This window comes from Alternaria atra (assembly GCF_907166805.1).
Source record: "Alternaria atra isolate CS162 genome assembly, contig: 29, whole genome shotgun sequence".
NCBI lineage: Eukaryota > Fungi > Ascomycota > Dothideomycetes > Pleosporales > Pleosporaceae > Alternaria > Alternaria atra.
The window spans coordinates 1070680-1084938 of NW_025091327.1; the positions used below are offsets into that span (position 1 = coordinate 1070680).

The following is a 14259-nucleotide window of genomic DNA, read 5'->3' on the forward strand; positions in this document are numbered from 1 at the left end:
CCACTTACGCCCGTCAGCCTTCACACTTTCCACAATCATTCGCCTTTGTGGCACAATTGCGCTATCTACGCCCCGTTCGCAATACGTCTGGTTTGATCCGAAGCCAGTTTCCGCGAATCGGACGTTGATCAAGCATGCCGCTGTTTAGACGAAGAGCCCTTCAGGGTTTGTCCTCGCTTTCACAGCAAGTAGTAATGAAAGCAAGTCGGCGACAACAAGACCGGCATTAGGCCTGACAAGTGTATCGGCATATCTAGCTTCAGCATTTTGGTATTTTGCCTTGCTATTTGCTTACAGCGCCCGTAGGTTCAACTTTGCGACCCGTCCGCCAGACCCGCTGGCCCAGCAAACGTCCTTCCCAATGCACTCTACGGCATCGAACGTCCCATTACCTATACCCGCCCAGTTCCTCCCTCCGTCAACAGTGAAGTCTGAACCACTTGTACCCACCGCGATAGCTACTTGTCTCCTTCCAGGGACCCAACTGACACCCGATCTATACCCTCGTGGAAACGTGTCAGCCTTCCGCCAGCTTACGCCGCCATTACTCGACCAAGCTGCCGTATTATTGCTAGCTGTAGGCTGCTCGTAGTCGCCGCCGACCGCGACGCCATACCGCGTGTCGCGGAAACGTACAGAGAACACTCCGGCCGCTGCGCCACCAGAGATGGTTGAGTTGGCGACTTGCCAGCCTTGACGGACACTGCTGGAACTGGTGTAAAAGATATGACCCGGATCAACACCTCCAGTCGCGATATACCATCGACCCGCCGCAGCTTCAATACATGTTCCACTAGCCGCGAAGCCAAATTCGCCTTCCAGCGCTGGCGGCATCGTGTTGTTCGAAACGATGGACCAATGAGCACCACCGTCCCACGTCTCCAGCAACCGGAACTTGCCTCCCACAGGGTCGCTCATCGCAACACCATGGCCTTTTCTTCCTTTCTTCGTCTCGAACGCCATACAATCGTAGAATGCTGCTTCTTCCTCATTAATGAACGTTGGTTTCCAGTTCCTTCCACCATCTTTCGTCATATAAATTCGGGATAGATTCCCTTCTCCAATGGACAAGGCGACGGCGGTGTTCTTGGAAAAGGCTTGAATGTCGCGGAACTGAAAGTCTGATACATTCTCCGAGGCGGCAAATCTTGGGGACGCATTCATCCATGTTACACCTGAATTGATGGTACGTAGGACAGTGCCTAGGAAGCGCGTGTACATGTTAGTGTCTGTTTCACATGCAGTTCGTACAGGGTTATTTCTACCAGTGGTACCTGCTACCCAGACGACCTTGTCATTAACAGGCGAAAGACCGCGAAATTGCTGTGTACTGTTGGTCGGTGTGATTGTCCATGAAAGAGGCTGCGGAGACTTTGGGTGCGCGAGTGTGAACGAAGCGATGAAGAGCAGGACAGTAGGTAACTTCATGACGAAGTTTCGCATACGCTACCAAGCGTTAAGACACCGAGCGATAGTTGTTCAGGAAGAGAAAGATGATATGGGAGACGTGAGGTACCTCGCCCCGGGCAGCTATCGTAGTTAACTATGTTATGCATATGATACCCCGCAACGGCCTTTAGCCTCGATAGGAAGGTGCGACATCCGCCATAAGAGGTAGAATGATTGATTTCAGTGTCCAAAGACCTCGACTAGAGACTTGGTTTTTTCGTAAACGGCATTTGGTTCTCACTCTGAGTACGCGAACTTGCAGATGCAGGTCTATGCCGAGTTTGCTGTTTTTTGTGGGCTGAGCACCGCAATCTGATGTTCGGACCGACGTTAGTCAACAAGACCACAAACTGGAATATATGGACTCTTTACATAGCAGATCAGATGCACGAGATGGTTTTATCTTTACTTAGGAAAACTTGGGACGACGCGACTCTGGTCTTGTTTGTTGTGAGAAGACCTGCAATGCTTTCTCGGACAACCTCTTGCCATGTAGAGGCGCGCTCGAAAACGGAAAACGTATGAAAACATCATTCAACATTACCAAGGTCAGGTATGAACCGCGGTAATATGCAAGAGCTTTTAGAAGACATTGGCATCGTACGAAATTCTATCATCTCTAATCCATCCCTCCAATAGCGTCGTTGGATGAGATTCAGGTTGTGGGTCGGTTCAAGTACATCTGAGCTGGTGTGAGGCTTTACGGCTCATATGCCACTACACATCTGATGCTACTTAGCCAGTGCAACCCCGACCTTTGGTCCGATTTCCAAGCTTTCTCGGTGTAGATCACAGTTAGGCAGAACAGCTCGGCCGAAGACGTTGCGCCGACATTATCGTCTACCCCTGGATCGCATCACTTGGCAAATGGTAAGATTTGGGACTTGAGGCACCAGAAGAGTGCAAATCCAAGACAGTGTCTGGTGTTTATGGCTTGGCGTACCAAAAAGAAGTTTGGAACGGCCCGTATCGCGCACTGACCGTACTTTTGACAAGGTTCTGGGGTTCATACTGTACTACGGAGAAGACTTTCTGATAGGACAATATCATTAGGACTTTCGAAGAGCTTTCGGCCGAAGGTCACGGAAAAGCGCAGCCATACCAGGTTGCAGTCAGGAAAACAAACTCACTTCATCTGGGTACCTCAGACCCAGCAGCCAAGAAGATATGCGTGAGATCGGAGTGGCTGTGCATGTAAAGAAGCCTCTAAGGGGTTTTTTTCACATCGTTCCAGAGCACTGGAGATGTATGGGTTGAGCAATAAGGGTCTCCATAATCCACCATGTTATGTCAAGTCATCAACTTTGAAAACTCCTGACTACACACCAACCTTGACTCCAAATCCGGCGAAATGGCGAAATGCGACAATCCTTTGAGCGTCGGAGGTATGCCAACCAAGTCTACTATCTTATCGAATGCCTTCTGATGTAGAACAGTTCACGAGAGCCCACTGTTCGGAAACATGACAGCACATGAGCTTCTCGTCACCATAGCCACCGCGAGCTCGATCGTCGCAATATCCCTTTCGCTATATCTCGTCTATCGCCATGTGACAAACTACACGCAGCCCAAGTTGCAGAAATTGTGCGTTATAAACCGCTTCATCCTACTCTACGCGGGCGAGACTGACACGTCCTCGTAGGATCATTCGAATCGTGCTTATGGTGCCAATTTATGCCATCTGCTGTACCTTGAGCATTCCATTCTACAAGGCTAGTGTCTACCTAGGCGCCATTTACAAGTTCTACGAGTCTCTCGCCATCGCTTCGTTCTTCTTGCTGCTTTGCCGGTACCTCCATACCGATCTGCATTCAGTGTGACAGCTCTTCTCTCTCGTTGAACCACAACCCTGGGTATTCCCCGTGCGACTATTCAGAAAATACGTGCTTCGGCGCAAGACGACAAACACCCCTGATAGCTCCAAATACTTCAGCGTAAGTCATCATTTCGCTCACAACCTGGCTTACACATCTTGCTAACGCTTTCTCTCGCCGTTAAACAGATCATATGGGTCTGCATCCTCCAGTTTTGCGTCGTCAAGTTCGCCGACGCTCTGACGAAATGTATTACCGAAGCTGTCGACGTTTACTGTAAGACGTCCAACTACGCAAACCATGCTAGGATATGGGTATGTAGACAACTCAACATCTCGAAATATATGCTAACACATCCTGTACATAGATCCAAGTTATTGAGATCATCTCCCTCGTCACTGCTATGATCTGCCTGCTCCAGTTCTACAAACAAACCAAGCTTGAGCTAGCCGTCCACCGGCCGCTGTTGAAGTTTCTAGCTATCAAGCTCGTGGTCTTCCTCTTCTACGTACAGAGCGTAAGTTCTCCGACGACGCAATCTGATGCCACAAAGAATACTGACACATACAGTTCATATTCAGTCATCTCACTAGGAAAGGAAGCGAAATGAGTCCGACCGACAAGATCTCGTACCCTTCTCTTGCTGTCGGTATACCGAAAGCTGTGTTGTGCTTTGAGATGGCACTAGTCTCGATGCTGCATCTATATGCGTACCCGTACGACGTATTCCAGACGTACAAAACAGTTGATAACTCAGAAGAGAGTGGCACCCACGACAATCATATCGGGAACGACCAAGCCATAGGGCTTTCATTGCAAGACGACGCAGCCCTGTTGCCAAGGAAGATGCACTGGACAAAGGCCATCATCCATGTTTTGAGCTTCAAAGATCTCTGGCGGGCATTACTGCACTCGTACCGTAGTGTGGTGGATCACCGTCGAAAGCGAACGGTGGCCCAGCATACAGCGACGCACAGCGGACAGAGCGTAGAGCCGTTCGTGACGACCAGCCTAGCGGAAGCGTTGGAAATGATGAAAAGGCGCAACGATAACTGAGCGACTTATTCACAAATGGAGCAAGATGCAGTGCTGGGGTCCAACAGTATCATGCACATGCATTGAACTAGACCAAGCAACTCGGTTGAGAACAGCGTTACCCTAGAAAGAGCATATCCACCTTCGATGATAGCTTCAGCTTTTCCACAGAACAGTGCTCATGTGTATTCTGTGCTTGTTCGTTTTCCGTGCCCACTGTTGCAAATAACAACGGCCCGAATCGAGCGTTAGCACACCGTATCTACCGTATGGTTGTGCACGGCCCTATCCAGGTTGTTTCCGCAGAGCCTAGTGACCGCTACGCGAAAGGCTGCGCATATTCATACGATCGCTACGATATACAAGTTCGGATGAATACAGGAAATCGAGACTTTGAATCATGCGCAGCTCGGGTGAACCCGATTAAACACAGCGACGACTAGAAGATTGCATGGTAAGCAGGCTTAACATTTTGCAATTTGAGACTAAGTACATGGTAGGCTTGGTCGAAAAGCACTTTTACATGTGTTCGATCGCAGATTCGGTAGCTTTTAGAGCTCCAACAACGGCGAAGCAGATCACCGGTGTGATTGCGTAACTGATCTAGAGGCAAGTTAGCAGTTGGTACAGATTATCGGCGTCATTCGTACAGTCAGAAACTTCGCAACAGTCATCTTCATTGACTCGGCTGCACCCGTGACATCTGTCAGTGCTACTAAGATCATAGCGGGCGGCCCGGTTGGCATTAGCATCATCGAAAACCAAAGCATGGGGTCTGCATCCAAAAGCTTCGTCTTCGACGCGACTGCCCAGATTAAGGGTATGCTTATCCTGTTGACAGTTAGCTGGATGATTCTGCCAAGTATTTGCTGTGTAACCTACAAAGGCCAGATGATGAACCTAACTAAGGTGACAATTGCCAAACTTCCTTTGCGTACCTCACCACTGTTCTCACCGCGCTTCATGCGCAGCATGCTCGTGCTGAGTTTTACCCCAACAACAATGATCTGCATAGAAGCAAAAAGCTCGCCAATGTTCTTAATACTAGTCGTCAGCCACGCGTTGAAGTATCCACCTTCATTGCTAGGACTGAAGAAGAGTCTGTGGAGAGCCGGTGTAAGCCCAATGACTGCGCCGACAATAGCGCCTAGCAATGGAGCATTGGCAAACTGCCATGTAATTTCCAACGTCTCTTGTAGCCATGGCGACAAATCATTGTACCACTTTCGTGTCTTTAGGTATCCCCTCTTTCCAACACGATTAGTGGGTTTGGTAAGGCGCTGTGGGAGCAGCGAAGTCTCCTCGTCGATAATCCCGTCCGGACCTCGCTCCATATCACTGCTCTCGCCATCCTCATTCGCCTGACCATCCGCCTCATTTTCTTCTTGTTCGTCTGACGCATCCTCGTCTCCTGGCCTTAACAACCGTGGTCCAAGTGCAAACGTGAGCGAATTGCTGACCATGGCATTCACCAGAAAGTATGATTCGGCACGATCCATGGCCTGGCTGCCAGACTCGCCGCCAATAAGTATAGCATCGAGGATTTGGGTTTGCTTGAGCGACTGAATGAGGAGAAGTGGGAGTGAAGTCGTGTTGTTGAATGCGATGGCTGGTGCAACCCAGGCTGGTAGTTTGAAGATGCGCGTAAGGATGCGACCGAAGAGGACGGAGAGTAGTGTGTAGGATATCGACCATACTGACAAATCGCGTGAGCACCTATTCCGTCCATCATCCAACGGGATTGAACTTACTCAGAACGGGCACATATCTTACTCCTGTGTCCTGATGTAGATTGGATCCAATTTTATAGATTAGCAAAGCCGGCAGAAACATGCGCACGCATAGCTTCGAGACTTCCTTGGCCGCATTGGGCGATAGTAGGTTGCATTGCGCTGCAACAACACCGAAAGCAATGGTCAGAAGGACGGAGAAGGCAGCTTGAATGGCGCCTGTAAAGGGTACAATGAGTTCGCCTGCAGCTACACCCATGATTGGAAGTTGCTGTAGCGGTAAGATGCTGGAGGAAAATCCGCTGTGATTGTGTGGTGAAGAACGGAAATCGGCACGATGTCGGTCCTGGATCAGGATGATGCAACGCTCCAACTAGTTCTTAAGTATAAGACTAGGGAGATGGAGTTTAGCATCATCGTCGCCGCGCACGCGACATCTGCGCGTTCCTGAACCATGACGTCGATGCAGCGGGCCAACGTTCGAGAACGCCAATCCCATGCCGCGGCGCTATCAGTTGGCTTAGTCCATCATTCTCATCTCTTTTGCGCCTTCATTGGGGACAAGGAACTAGGCGCCAAGGATATATGATGAGTTGTGTCTCATACTCTCGGCAACTAGGTAGGTTACAAGCTATGAGGTGGAATAGGGCGTTGACGAAAACCGGGAAGGGTTGTCGAGTGTGGAGATTGACGACGTGCGTGATCCGCGGAGGCTTGAGTCGCTAGCGGCATGACAGTCACGATTAGTCATTAACATTGTGCTTGGCGCTGTTTCGTCTTGGTGAACAGTCTCACATTTTAACTGTGCAACAATTTCAAGTACTTGTCAAGAAGCAGTGGTAGTATTACAAAACATAAGAAGTCTAAGCCTAAATTACACCAACTATGCAATGCTAGGAAATCTCGTCGGTCACCTTCTCCTTCGCCGCGCTCTCGCTAGCTTTCCAGCCTCCCGAGGTCGTATCGGCTCCCGCGCATCGCACACCAAGCCAACTCTTTAGGCCGCCTTCTTTGTAGCCTTCGTCCTCAACTTCATCATGAAGTACACCAAAGAGTAGCTGCTGATTGAGAACAACACCACGATTGCTGCGTTTCTCCACCCATAGTACTCCTCCGCCAAGTTCAGTGTCCGCAGATAGTCCGCTCCGGTTTTGTACTGGCACACGCGGCAATCGGCGGTGGCATCGGGGTTAAGCAAATTGATACCGACGCCCATGCCTTGCTGGTAGACTGATAGGTACTCGCCGCAGGTCTGGTTGGCTGCAGGGTCGAAGATGGCGAGTTCGCTCTTCCTGCAATCCACGTCCGCAGACCAGGTGGTGAAGACAAGCAGGGATGACATGAGGTAGTTGAAGGGGTCAAGGTAGTAAAGCCAGTATCTCCAGAATGGCTCGAGTTGGCTGTAGGGAACGAGGACTCCGCAGAACGACACCAAGGTTGTGACGAAGAGAGGATTGACGAGCGAGGCGAATACAGCGTTGGGAGAGTAGGCGGCGATCATCTGCCCAATGCCGGTATAGAGGAACTCGTAAACAAGCTACAGTACGTTAGTGTCGGCACTACAGGGGTATGTATGAGAGGAAAATTGCTTACCACAACGAAAAAGGTGCTGCCGGCGTACTTTGCAGCCCCAGGCAAACCGGCTGTGAAGTCTAGTTGAAGTCAGTGTATGTCTCACATGCAGTTTGTACGGTCACACTTACACCAGCACACAAAGTACAACACCGCACATACTACCAGATACGGTAACTCCGAAACGATCAGACCTGTTACGAACGGCGCCCAATGATATGTCTTGCTCTTCTTCTCACGTGTCTCGTAGACATCGCGACGCTGAATGAATAGCGGCTGTAGCTGGGAGATGACACCAGGAGCGACAAAGATGAAACTGAAGACAGTGAACAGCCGCAACTGCAGGTCCTGAAGATTGTCGCCTATCATCCAGAAGGTGAAGCCGTTGAGCAAGGCCAGCAGAATGTGCATGAGCACCTTGTTGTTGACGTATTCGGTATTGCGGAAAAGCGAAACATTCATACGATGGGTGACTATCTTGACTTGCTCCCACATGGGCGATGCGAACTGATGGCCATCATCGACTGTACCTGGTGGCTTAGCTGCAGCTTCCGCAACGATATTGTCGAGCTCTTCGGTCATCTTCTCGTATTGCCGGGACTCAAGCCAGACCTTGTTCCAGTCAGTGTCTTTGGACAGACTGCCAGAGACAACCTCAATCATGTGTTCGGCAGGGTTCGCCTCGCGGGGGCAAGGCGCTCCATGGCTGGCGAAGTAAGACTTAACCGTGCTTGCATTATCGCCGATGTCGCCAAAGTACACCGTCTTACCACCCTTTGCGAGTAAGAGGAGGGTGTCGAATTGCGCGAATAGCTGGGCTGATGGCTGATGGATCGTCACGAGAATTGCCTGTCCAACCTCCGCAAGCTTGCGCAGGAAGCGTACAGTGGTGAAAGCAGCTTCTCCGTCGAGACCAGACGTCGGCTCGTCGAGGAATATCAAAATGCTAGGCTTTGATACTAGCTCAACGCCGATTGTCAACCGTTTGCGTTGTTCGATGGAAAGGCCAGCACCGGGTCGACCGATCAAGGTATGCTCGATATCATGGAGTTGTAGGAGGTCGATGATGGTGTCCACGTAGCGAAGCTTCTCCTCTCTTGGTGTCTCACGAGACTGTCGGAGGAGGGCGGAGAATTCCAAAGCTTCGCGTACCGTGGATAACGATTCGTGTACGTCCATCTGTTCAACATAGCCTGCCGATCGCTGGAATGATACAGGAAGGTCTCGTCCATCAACCATGATAGATCCACGGATGGTGCCATCGGTTTTACGTTGGGCGAGAACGTCCAGTAGTGTTGTTTTGCCGGCCTGAACAGAGTGTTAGCATCGAGACGCATACAAAAGACCTTAGCATATTACTTACGCCTGACGATCCCATCAAGGCTCCAAGAGTGCCTGGCTTCACAAAACCCTGTACGTTGTCGAGAAGTACGCGATCACCCGAAGGAGTCTTGACGGTGTATGTAAGGTTCTTCCATGTGAAGATTGATGTATTGCGGATGAGTTGGTTGGCGAGTGTCCCATCAGAGTTGGAGGACTCAGAGCTGGCTTGTGGCTTCTCAACAGCTTGCGACTCCTCGTCCTTGGCTTGGATATGCTTATTCTTCTTCTCTTTCTCCCTGGGAATGAGGAGTCCACGACCACCTTCACCCATCTCCTTCCACCTTGAAGTGAAGACTATAGTGACTGCGACGAAGAATGCCCACCAGGCGAAAATGATGCCAAGGTTACGCCAGAGATGGCTGTGGCTGAAAGACATGGATGCGAGGTATTCGTCTCCTGTGAGAGTGCTCGCTCCAGGTTGTGCGCCGTTAACACCCATACACGATTGACCGCCTTCGCCAGGCACGTATCCTGGCCCGGTGGGAACGAGATTGGGACCCACACATGGTACTTGTTTATTGTGGAACTCGTTGCCGAGCAGGGCTTCAAATCCATATGACATTGGATTGATCCAAAAGATCCACACGAACCAAGGCTTCATCTCAGGCTTGATGATCATGTATCCCATGTACATGAAAAGTGCTGAAACGAGAAGGCCTGAAGCTTTGGTCGCTGCATCGAATGTCGGGAAAGCGGCCCCTATCATTCGGAAGCACGCAGTCATAGCCATAGCTGATGCGAAGATGATGATCCAGAACGTGAAGAAAGCTGACGCGGTAGTCTCGAGCCCGACCATGAAATACATGAGAATTCCAAAGTGCGTCATCTGGAACAACATGAACGGTATGTCGGTAGCAACTTGGGCGATGACGAAAGCGGCGGGGTAGTGCAGAGCGAATGATCGATGTTTGGCCAAAACGGGCCTTCCAGAGAAAGAGTCTGTCACTTCCGAAAGTCCCACATAGGCGGGGTACAGAAGACAAAAGAACAGTGCGCCACCTTTGAGGAAGAGACCAGCCGAGTGATCTGGGGCTTGATAGAACAACGATCCAGCGACGAGAGCTTGGATGAAGGCAGAGACTTGCTTCACGATGAGCACAGGCTTATCACCCCACAATATCTGGTACTGCCGAGTGACGGCCGTCTTGACCTGGGAGTAGAAGCTCGTAGTAACTGTAGTGTTCTTTGGAAGGGACTTGTGCTTGTCGCGGGCTTCCATCTCCTTGAAGTCAATCGTGTTCTGCTTCGCTTCTTCGCTTTTGGGGTAATCGAGTTCCGCCACCATCGCGACCTTGATGGATGACTGCTCATACGCCGCACGTACTTCTTCGCCGTTGCGCGGAAACCTCTTCTCAAAGCCTTCTGCGATGGCACGGACGTCCGGAGTCGTTACGCTTGTGAGAAAGTCGGCTTGGTTTGCCGCTGGATCGCAGAAGAACCCAAGATCTTGCATAAAGGGAACTGCCTCCTCCCGTGGACCATAGTAGATCTGCTTACCTTCATCGAGAATGAGCACTTTGTCGAACTGCTCAAATATGCCATTGCCAGCTTGGTACAAGGTTGCAATGGTAGTCAATCCAAGTATGTCGGTCATGGCACGCATAGCCTTCGTCCAGTCTAGTGCTGTGCCGGCATCGAGACCACGCGTAGAGTTATCCCAGCAAAAGACACTGCCGCGCGTGGCGAGACATTCCAGAATGGAAACGCGCTTTCGTTCACCACCTGAGACACCGCGAATGTACTCGTCGCCAACCTTGGTATCGTGTGTATGCTCAATACCGAGGGACTTTAGCAGAAACTCCTTGTATACTTTTGCGTACTCTTCAGCGGATGTGATATCGGGTGGCAGGTTGTGGGGAACCTTCATGCGTGTCGCGAAGTCAAGGGTAGCACCCACAGACATGGTAGGGAAGAAGATCTCGTCTTCCGTGTTCATTACTATGTTTAGGTTAGCATGTAAAATACTGCTTTGTCGGAAGACTCCGTACTTATTTGACCACGATAGGCCTTGGCTTCATCACTCGACATGGATCCGAAGGAGACGTCGCCATCGACTTCGGCGTAGCCTAACCTGTGATTTGATAGGATGTTGAGCAGTGATGTACAGCCGGCGCCCGGATTGCCCAGAACAAGGAGCATTTCTGAAAGTGTGTCAGCACCAGTTTTGCTAATGTTTTCTAAAAAGTTTAACATACCTCCAGGTTTCACACATCCATATGAGTTGTCAATGATTGTCTTCATCGGGGCGTTCTTTCCGAACTTTCCGAATGGGTTCAACTGCGACAGTACGTTCTCATTGAAGACGGCATCATTGCTGACACCCTTGACTGTGAGATTGTTCCATGTTACACCCAGTTTTCGGAGTTTACCACCGTCGGCTTCGCTACGTTGCCTGAGAATCTCGACTTCTCGAGTAATAGGCCATGTTTCGCTGTCGTTCGGCGAAGTCTTATGTGCACTTATGGAGTCTTCGTCGACACGCTCGGTACTCGAGCCGGACATGGGAGTGGCGGCTTGCATCTGCCGTGCTATATGGTAAAAACTGGCGTTGGGGAAGGAAACGAAATAAAAGTATTACAGAAAAAGTCCAAAGAGGGTACTTAGAAAGGTGACACGGTGACGATTGGATGCTGAAGGCTAGAAGAACTCCAGAATTGCCCAGCCATATAGCTAAGCACCAAATTGTGCTATCTACATTATCTCTGACATAGATCTGCAAACACCCCGTGCGCCATCTTGCGAATCCCTTGGCCGGAGGGTTGTCGAACCGCATATTTTCGTTGGGTCGACGCTGCTCAAGTAGTAACGGCCGTAAGGTCAAAGTCGAAGAGACGAATGTACCCTTCCGCCTATTCGGGCCGTTACGTGCGGCCATAACAGTCGGAGGATTAACGCGCCGCCCGATGTCCCGCTCTGACTATGCGCCGCAAGCAGATTTGAAATCTACTTAGTAGTCGCGAAGTTCCGACTGCTAATTTGCGTGCTTTTTGCTTACGGACGTGCTTATGATTGTCTTTTCGTGTCTATTTGCTGATTCGTTTGTGGCGGACAATTTAGTGTTGTGGGAAATAATAATCATCCGCGCACGTTTTTCATGTGTTTGAAGATCTTGCTTATCTAAATAGCGCAGCTGTGCTAGGCAGTATGTCAAACCATGGACGCAGTGAGCACTAACGTTAACGCTGAAGGCGTACTACGAGCTATTGCGTGCGGGCGAATGTCATAGGTTGTGGGAGCTGGGATGTAAAGCCAATCACGCTGGTCTTTGTCGATATTGAGATGCTGAGCTTGCAAATGTACGAATTGTGATAAAGCATGGTCACTATGTGGATACAAGTTCGTAGAAGATACGTGTCCCTTGTGCAGCGCGGCGAGAGGGCATGCGGCGAGTTGGCGCGAGACAAAGCTTACCGGTACGTCATGGGACGGCCCATTGCAAGCCCCTTGATAGCTGCCCGTCTTTCTTCGCTCAACAACACGGGAACGCGCAACTCGTGTCTCTCACATACAGCAGTAGGAACTTTAATAGGTACATCGCCATTGTCAATCTTGCTTGTTCATATGCTTACAGGAAGCGGCTCCTGATGGTGATAATTTTTGCACGTGTACTTAGTACTGGTGTGAAGCTTGCTCGAAAAACGTCAATGTACTATATGAATAAGACGTAGTGGGGAATCGCGAGTTGGGTACCTAGGTAGAGAAACAGTGGAAGTATTGTAAGGTTGCGATAAGGTAAGGAAAAAAGAGCACGACTTGTGCGGCTAGTAGGACTTTCGTTATTCATTGCTAATCTTTAAGATCCAAATATCTTGTAGCGCGCTTGCATTCTACACCGTCGTCTGGGTGTCATGGCATGGCTTATAGATCTGGAAGGATCCAATTCCGTTTTCAATATCTTTGCATGCATCTGATCCACTTCAGGCCAATCGTATGGTGCCCTGGAAATATCAAAGTTAGCCTGAATGATCTATGCTTCCTTTTCATACATGATGAAACGAAATCAAGGAGAACTGCCTTACCTTTGAGAATTTTGAAATACGCATAACTCCCACCATGTTTCTCCATGCATTCCTCTCCACTTCCACAACGAGAACCGTCCAGTTCACCTGTTCCAGAAGTCTCTCCTACGCGTTGACCGTCGATATAAACTTCATAGTGCTGGCATCTTAGTGCAGAATCAGCGACTAGGAAGACGCTATCCTCGGGGATGTCGACTTCTTGCGAGCCAATTGCTGAAGGCTCTCGAGTACCATACTTGTGGGGGAGCGTAACCTGCGTCCAGGGTATGATGATCTCTGCAGTGCACGGCTTGCCGTCAATTTGGTTTCCATTCGCCGAAGGTGGAAGGATAGAGCCCGAGAAATCAGGGCGGGTCGTGTTGTAGACCACTCCGTTGCGACAACTGCAAGTGCACGCATCGTCGACTGGTGTCGGTTCAGCGCACGTCAGAGCAGGAGCGTATCCTGGAATCATTTGTTAGTAGTTGTAACCATATATCTGCGCAGGGACGGAAACTCACCACTCTTACAAGATAGTAGTGTGTCAGGAAGTATCACTGCTGGATCATTTGCGCATACGCTGGCTACGAGAGGAATGAGAAACGTGAAGGCCTTCATGGTATCTGTTCTTGTGAATGACTGATTGAAAATTTGATTGCAGGGCGAAGATGTTATACCATTCTCTATTTGAAACGGGTTCTACTTATGCATCTCCAATAATCTTTCGAGTCTCCTCAATTCTTAATCGCGTCGTGACAACGTTCCCAGGCAGACGGTAAGCTGTTCTAGTATGGAGGCTGGCATTGAAGAAACTCGGGAGACCCAGATAGGCACAGCAAGATTGACGCATTTGCATCCGCAAACTGCAAATGCGTCACTCGAAAAAGTATTATAGGCTAGTCTCAACTGCTCGAGAAGGGCCGACGACCCACCATTGTGCCGAACGAACTAGTTACAAATGGTTGCTTTTTCGTATACATCATTGTCGTATACAAGAACCTAGATGAGGAGAACATCGTAAGAAGACAGACATCGGAGACGTTGTGGAATTTCTATCTTTATGTTCATTCTCTTCCTATTCCTGGCTTCATCCTCATACGTTTACGTGCAATAAGAGCTGTTGGGATATTTTTTGTTTCCGCCTTGTGCACGCAAGTGCATGGCTACGATGCGCAACAACTCCTCGGCTCGCTCAACCTTTCCAGGAACTAGTACAAGTACAAGGATGGTGATTGGACCAAACCATCGTATCACCCAACTCAACTAAAATCAAGTTCC

General features: G+C 49.8%; 4 protein-coding genes across 4 annotated transcripts; 1 reads left to right on the forward strand and 3 right to left on the reverse strand.

Annotated features, from left to right (window-relative positions):
• Positions 1 to 291: 291 nt before the first annotated feature.
• ALTATR162_LOCUS8659 (uncharacterized protein) lies at positions 292 to 1428 on the reverse strand (the record flags this gene model as incomplete). Its single annotated transcript, XM_043316292.1, has 2 exons — positions 292 to 1202; positions 1275 to 1428. 2 exons carry the CDS (start codon positions 1426 to 1428, stop codon positions 292 to 294), a joined length of 1065 nt encoding a protein of 354 aa, XP_043172227.1.
• A 1372-nt stretch (positions 1429 to 2800) lies between these two features.
• On the forward strand, positions 2801 to 4319 carry ALTATR162_LOCUS8660 (uncharacterized protein; the record flags this gene model as incomplete). Its single annotated transcript, XM_043316293.1, has 7 exons — positions 2801 to 2834; positions 2886 to 3033; positions 3092 to 3265; positions 3326 to 3383; positions 3452 to 3577; positions 3631 to 3780; positions 3834 to 4319. 7 exons carry the CDS (start codon positions 2801 to 2803, stop codon positions 4317 to 4319), a joined length of 1176 nt encoding a protein of 391 aa, XP_043172228.1.
• Positions 4320 to 4817: 498 nt separating this feature from the next.
• ALTATR162_LOCUS8661 (uncharacterized protein) lies at positions 4818 to 6287 on the reverse strand (the record flags this gene model as incomplete). The annotated part of the gene is made up of 4 exons (XM_043316294.1): positions 4818 to 4901; positions 4949 to 5129; positions 5181 to 5994; positions 6050 to 6287. The coding sequence occupies 4 exons, from the start codon at positions 6285 to 6287 to the stop codon at positions 4818 to 4820; spliced, it is 1317 nt and encodes a 438-aa protein (XP_043172229.1).
• Positions 6288 to 7025: 738 nt separating this feature from the next.
• Positions 7026 to 13599, reverse strand: ALTATR162_LOCUS8662 (uncharacterized protein; the record flags this gene model as incomplete). The annotated part of the gene is made up of 10 exons (XM_043316295.1): positions 7026 to 7565; positions 7622 to 7680; positions 7732 to 8212; positions 8753 to 8908; positions 8964 to 10480; positions 10763 to 10921; positions 10972 to 11124; positions 11179 to 11511; positions 13003 to 13446; positions 13503 to 13599. 10 exons carry the CDS (start codon positions 13597 to 13599, stop codon positions 7026 to 7028), a joined length of 3939 nt encoding a protein of 1312 aa, XP_043172230.1.
• Positions 13600 to 14259: the final 660 nt, after the last annotated feature.